We start from the raw sequence: 6,696 nt of genomic DNA, 5'->3' as shown, positions 1-6,696 counted from the left end.
ACAGACAGACAGGATTATGTACCGTAGTGTGATGCTCGAGACGGACAGACGGACAGATGAATGGATGTTCAGAGTGTCATATTATATATTCCGCTCATGCAGATTACACTCAGGACGAGAAGGCCCTGAAAGGAGCATGTGACTGTGAGCAAGGTGAGCTCAGGCCGCCGCCGCCACTACACCATTCACACTATTCTCTCTGTGTATCCTCGCTGTACAGTCCAGACCACCTCTAAGTGAACATGTGATGTTTGTGCTGGAGGATGGCATGATTCAAGGAAACTAAATCCATGGGTTCAGCAACTCGGTTTGACTCAGCCAAAAAACTCTCTCTCTCTCTCTCTCTCTCTCTCTCTCTCTCTCTCTCTCTCTCTCTCTCTCTCTCTCTCTCTCTCTCTCTCTGTCTGTCTCTCTCTCTCTCTCTCTCCGTCCACGGCACAGCCAGACACGATCAACAACACTCCAGAGCTATTTCTCAGACAACAGGACAATTCATTCATTTCAATTGGTCTCTAAACTCCCCCACATAAATAACCTTTTGTCAGTGACTCGTCTCCCTGCTGCATGCCTCCATTGGACACCGCCACAGGGCCACACAGGGACGGGATGGGGGGGTGGTGCGTGTGTCCGCGTTCAAAGGGAGCAGTGGGCTGTTAGTTAATGAACGCTGCTTAATGTGTGGTTTCCCAGCACTTTTAGCCCCCCGATTCAGGCCCCACCGCACCGACCCGCCCACATCTCTGAAGAGCAGCAGGGAGCGCAGATCGATGGGTTGACGTCGGGGCTGGATTGTAGACAGACACCTACACATCCACTTATGTTCTGTTAGTTGAGATGTAGTTGAGTTGTTGGAGTCATCAGGCAAAAGCGTGAGTCATTCGTGACAGAAAAAACTCTCGAAATGAGCATCAGATGTTCTAGTAAATCATTCTCATTATCCTCGTCAAACTTCTGTCCTTATTAAATCCTCATTATCGTCTGTGTGCTAAAGTGGATGATTCTGAGCCAGGCTGCTACCCTACACCTGGTGCTCCTTTGAAAGCAGGCCTAATGTAGCTTCTACCGTTTTTCTGATGGAAACGTGTTTTAATGCGTCTGGAAGTGTTTGTTTTTTTAATGCATTCTTTTTTACTGGCTTGCAGACTACTGCACCCGCAAGCAAAGACAAATTTCTCGATATTGCATGCCAAAAACTAGGCAATAAAGTGTTTTCTAGTGCTTTATTTTCTGCAATTACACATCAAGCAAGTCATTTTTAGTTTTCTGCTCAAATCGTTGGTTTTATATACTTTGCAAAGCAACCTATAAAGCAACCAGTGCCCCTTTATCAATTTCGCAAACAGAATATATTTTTAAAAAAAAAGTACAAGGAATGTGATGCCAAATGGTTTGGTCTTTCACTTTTTATTCAAAATAATTCATAGCAGTAAACTATTAATACGCCTCCTCACAGAGTACAGAGCAAAATGCAGGCACCGCGTTAGTCTGGCTCACTGCTGTGAGGCAGAACAAAAACCCAGAGAGAGAGAAAGAAAGAAGGGATTTGTGTGTGGAACCCGAGCTTTGTGAGCAACCCCTCTATTATCTTATCCCAGAGTGCAAAGGAAATGTTCCTCCACTAAACTCAGACACAACAAAGTCTAGCTTGACTGCCTGCTGTTGTGGTGTTGTGTTATTTCTACTGTTTTCTACTATTCTCAGAAGGTGTGGAAATATGCACCTCAATGAATTTGACATTTGCCATGATCATTTGCATGATGTTCACTCTCTCTTTTTGTGTCTCTCTCTCTCTCTCTCTCTCTCTCTCTCTCTCTCTCTCTCTCTCTCTCTCTCTCTCTTTCTGTCTCCTAGTGGTGAAACCCAGTGGACACCATCTGAAGTTGGCTTTGAAGATGAATGACTTTGGCAAAGCCATGTTTAAACCCATGAGGTTAAAAACTGAATTTACAGACTTTGACAACATCAGCAGTACGGCTGAATGCACTCATGTTGAATATACTGCTATGGCAATATGATGAACTGTGGGTGTAAGCGTGAAATGTGTATTTCATAAATGGTCTTGTGTTTGTGTGTGTGTGTGTGTGTGTGTGTGTGTGTGTGTGTGCGTGCGTGCGTGCGTGCGTGCGTGCGTGCGTGCGTGCGTGCGTGCGTGCGTGCGTCAGGCAGCAGAGGGATGAGGTCACCTCTGAGGACGTTTTCTACTTTGTGGATTTCCAGAGGCACAACGCAGAGATCGCTGCCTTCCATTTAGACAGGTACTGACACACAGCCATCCACTCAAATGGATCACATGCTTATTCCTTCCTATACTTAGACAGGGAGCAGAACCTCGGGGATGAGACAATGGGATTTTAACCCAAAACCTCCCAGAGTTTAGCCTCCCCCCCCCCAACATCCTCACCACCACAATCTTAAGCTTTTTTTTTATGTTTCAGAATTCAAACAATAAACCTTTGTGTTCTTTATATTGGTGGTTTTATCTGGCTTAAAGCGTTCACTCAACGGAAATACTATTGTTTGACACTCGACAATTGTTCGAATTTTTGGTCACAGTTAAAATGAATGCGCTGTTTCCTTGTGCCCTAAACATACCTACAGTATAAGGGTTTTTCCAAAATGGGTCCTTTGATGCAGTTTTAATGGGATTTCACAAACACACACACACACACACACACACACACACACAGACCTGTTTAAAGCACATTGTGTGAATTGAGTCACAGGGGATTGCATTGCTTGGGTCGGGCCCTGTCATTAAACACACTTAGTCTACGCTTTCTGCCAGAGCAATTAGACAGAGGGAAAAACAACAATAATGGGTGTGATGATGGTATGTTTAAACCATTATCGCACAACCTTCCACTGCAAATCCGTCTGTTCTACCTCCATGTGTTCAATTATCTGAATTAACATATCGTTAACCTTGCCATAATCGCCGACACCTCTCCATTCCCTCTCGCTTGTGGTCGACTCTCCTGACTCGAGCTTTATCCGTTTACCTCATTCCTTCACGTGTTGGGACCACAGCCGCCATTTTGTCGACCGAACTGCCATTGGGACTTATCCCAGACATGATTACTGTTATTGAGGCTCCACTCAAACCATGCATGAAGGCTCAATCAACACAGGACTTGTATATATATATATATATATATATATATATATATATATATATATAAATATTTATAGCTATACTGTGGCCATTGGTTGAATTTATGGGTCTGGATTAACAGTTCCTAGTTGGTTCTGTGATTCTGCGGATGTCAACACGTATTTTAAACCAGAGTTCAGAGTTCTGGGAGTCTTGTTTTCCTGTGGTCCGCCATAACAGAGCTTCTTACTGCACCGCAGGATCCTGGACTTCCGGAGAGTTCCGCCAGTGGTGGGTCGCCTGGTGAACATCACGGGGGAGGTGCTCCTCGCCACCCACAACCAGGACCTGAGGAACGTCTTCTTCACCTCCCCCGGTACAAAGGCCTTCGTCATCCCCGTACTAATCTCCTTCCTTTTCACACTGTTTTTAAATATCTCAACCCAGTCCTCACTTCCCCACACACACAGTGGAGAAAGGAGGAATGAAACGACCCAATTAGAGATTGAAAGGGGATAATTAGGAGGCCAATGCTGACTCAAGAGCCAGCTTGGGGATTTTGCCAGGACACGGACATCTTAAGGGCCCCACAGGGGAGTTGGGGCCTCCGTTTAACAGCTCATCCAAAAGACAGGAAACAGGGGTGCGAATGTAGCCCTGTGTGTTGTGTGCTCACGTGACATCAGGTGACATCCTGTGACATCCTGTGACATCATGTGAAGCGTGGCGGCCTCTCCTGTGAGCGCACATTTTTGTTTAATCCTCCGACTGAGAAAATCTCTTGGACCGCCCCTCTCTTCCCTCTGGCAGCGAAAAACACGTGCTTCTTCGCCAAGTGTCTGTACGTGTGCAAGACGGAGTACGCGGTGTGCGGGAAGCCCGACACCCTGGAGGGCTCTCTGTCCACCTACCTGCCCGGGCTCAGCCAGGCCCCCCGGGTCTCCATCGCCAGCCCCTGGATACGCTCCTACACCTTCGAGGGGCGCAAGGAGTACGACCCACACACACACACACACGCGTCACACAACAACGTGGATCGCTGCCATGCCGTAGAGTAGTCGGCCTGCTGGGACACACGGGAGGGAGGAGAAGGGGGACGGCTGACATTTGCAATGATCACAAGACAGATTTCAGCCCTTTCGTGCATTGGTGTAATTCTAATAAGAGAGAACATGAAGGTCTGGGCTGTCTTTTACTATTATTATTTATATTATTCATATTTATAGAGGATGCTCATAATATGAAGTTATGTTTTTGTTATTCATATTTCTGGGGAAACTTCTGAGGGATTTAGGGATAATGCCAAAACTCGATGATGTTCCTTGTGACACTAAAACAATTTTCTGTAGCAAACCATTTCAAGGTTATTAAGATCACGATTAAGATCAATGCCTGCCAAAACAACAACTACAATTAGATTTAGTCAGCACAACCATTGACCTGAACAGTTTTAACTGAGGACTAGATGATTGGGAATCGCCCTCAACGCGCATGTCTCTATTCTGTCGTCGGCAACATGAAGGTGAAACATGATCCATAAATGGCGTGGGATACCCATTGGCTACGACTCTGTATCACCGTCACTGTGTCTCACTGTCGTTCTGCATCTGCTTGTGGCGTCCTAAAGCTGGGAGGTCAATCCGTTCTTCTGCGACACCATAAAGCAGATGTACCCCTACAACTCCGGCAACCGACTCCTGAATATCATCGACATGTCTATCTTTGACTTCCTCATGGGTGCGTAGGCCGGCTCGCCGTCTGCTCAGCTCAGTGGTGTCAACATGTGTCCCATGACCCTTCACTGTCGACGCCTCGTCCCCTCTCTCAATGCAGGTAACATGGACAGGCATCACTATGAACTCTTCACCAAATTCGGTGACGAGGGTTTCCTTCTGCACTTTGACAACGCCAGAGGGTGAGCGGCAATCACCGTCTGTTTAATATTTAGTCTCTGAGCAGAAGCTTTGATCCGTACTCAGTTACAGTGACTTCTGACACTGGGGAACGAACCCAGGAGCTATCAGCTGGGAGTCAGAGGAAACACCCTAACCGCTGGTCCCTGCTACCTGTGTTCCAGGTTCGGACGGCCCTCTGAAGACGTGATGTCCATTCTGGCCCCGTTATCTCAGTGCTGCATGTAAGTTTCACATCGTCTTCAAATCTGATATACCTAATCCCATGCTTTTTTTTTTAATTATTATTTGAATTACTGTTTCAAAACATACTTTATTTTTTAGTCATTCATGCTCTCCCTCTCTCTGACCTCTCTCTTCCCCCTCTCTCTCTGATCTCTCTCCCTCTTTATCTGTCCTCCCCCCTCCTTTATCTCAACCCTCTGTCCCTCTCTCTTCCTATCTCCCTCTCTCTCTCCCTTTCTCACCTCTCTCTCTGCCTCCCCCCTCCCCCCCCCCATCAGGATCAAGCGCTCGACGCTGATGAGGCTGCGGCTGCTCTCGCGGGAGCGCTACCGCCTCAGCGACGTGATGCGGGAGTCCCTGTGGGGAGACCCCCTGCGGCCCGTCCTGACCGAGCCCCACCTGCTGGCCCTGGACCGCCGGCTCAAGAGGGTCCTGGAGGTGGTGAGGGGCTGCGTGCGGGAGCTGGGCGAGGAGCAGGTGGTCACCACAGACTACGCCCGGTCCACCGACCCGCCCTGGACCAGCACCGTGGCGGGGGAGGGGGCGCAGAGGTAGCAGAGGAGGAGGAGGAGGAGGAGGAGGAGGAAGGGAGGGACGTGGTCTCGTTTCCAAAGAGGCCCATGGACTGCATGTTTGATCGAAGAACTTGGAGGGACATTGCATTGTGTGCGTGTGCGTGCTGACAGACTGTGGACAGGGAATGATGCGTAATGACAACCTTCAGGATTTTGATGAGCAAAGTGGGAGTAACCCCCCAGTAACCCCCCCTCCCTCCTCCGACACCCAACAGTGTTATCAGAATTATTTGTGATGTGAAATGTGATGAACAGCCCAGGTGGCTGGTGATGGATGTCCCAATCACAAAAACAAGCTCAACACCTTTTCCATTTCATGGGGTTTTCAAGCTACCTTGTTCTGGGAGGGGCTGATTCAGGACTCCAGAGACTGGCTTCTGCTTGGGATTCAGACAAGCCTTTTAGAGAAGGAGAAGCCAATATGCAGTTAGACGACCTCTCACGCAACAAGTGGCACTAAGCTCCCATGACTACTCGCCTCAGCCATGAACAAACCACTGAGCATCCATCCCCTGCTCTGCTTTTCGTTCTCTCATTTGACACACCCAAGCCAGCACCAGGAATAATATTGGTATCATTAAAGTTTATTGGTTTACTAATCAAATCTATTTGTAGAGTAAAATAGGTTATATCTTGCCAGTACCAGGAGATGTAGAAGTAGAGGTTGTAGCTTTTTTGCTTTCTAACTTACTAAAAAAGCAGCTTTATACATAATTTATTTCATTACATCAATTATTAATATAAATTATTACAGAAAAATACCAAAAAGTCAAAACAAAAGATACAACTTCAGCCTGTGTCATCAGCTCCCAGCGTCGATGGACTTGTGTGTAAATAACAATAAAGATCTTAATTTACAATATGAGTAAGTCTAACAAGGTTTGCTGAAGCG

The 6,696-nt window shown here is 47.1% G+C and overlaps 1 protein-coding gene across 1 annotated transcript in view; it reads left to right on the top strand.

The window, feature by feature from the left end:
• Window positions 1–6,669, top strand: part of fam20a (FAM20A golgi associated secretory pathway pseudokinase) — a 10,705-nt gene extending 4,036 nt beyond the window's left edge. The window contains exons 3-11 of the mRNA XM_030339462.1: window positions 103–153; window positions 1,852–1,930; window positions 2,163–2,255; window positions 3,352–3,467; window positions 3,902–4,082; window positions 4,719–4,828; window positions 4,925–5,006; window positions 5,169–5,228; window positions 5,508–6,669. Coding sequence (XP_030195322.1) covers window positions 103–153; window positions 1,852–1,930; window positions 2,163–2,255; window positions 3,352–3,467; window positions 3,902–4,082; window positions 4,719–4,828; window positions 4,925–5,006; window positions 5,169–5,228; window positions 5,508–5,784 — 1,049 coding nt within the window. The 3' untranslated portion in view covers window positions 5,785–6,669. The remainder of the gene's footprint in view (window positions 1–102; window positions 154–1,851; window positions 1,931–2,162; window positions 2,256–3,351; window positions 3,468–3,901; window positions 4,083–4,718; window positions 4,829–4,924; window positions 5,007–5,168; window positions 5,229–5,507) is intronic.
• The last annotated feature ends 27 nt before the right edge of the window (window positions 6,670–6,696 follow it).

The sequence above is a fragment of the Gadus morhua genome, chromosome 18 (assembly GCF_902167405.1).
Source record: "Gadus morhua chromosome 18, gadMor3.0, whole genome shotgun sequence".
NCBI classification, from domain to species: domain Eukaryota; kingdom Metazoa; phylum Chordata; class Actinopteri; order Gadiformes; family Gadidae; genus Gadus; species Gadus morhua.
Note: the sequence above shows the minus strand (reverse complement) of the source record. Positions and strands in the feature narration are given on the sequence as shown.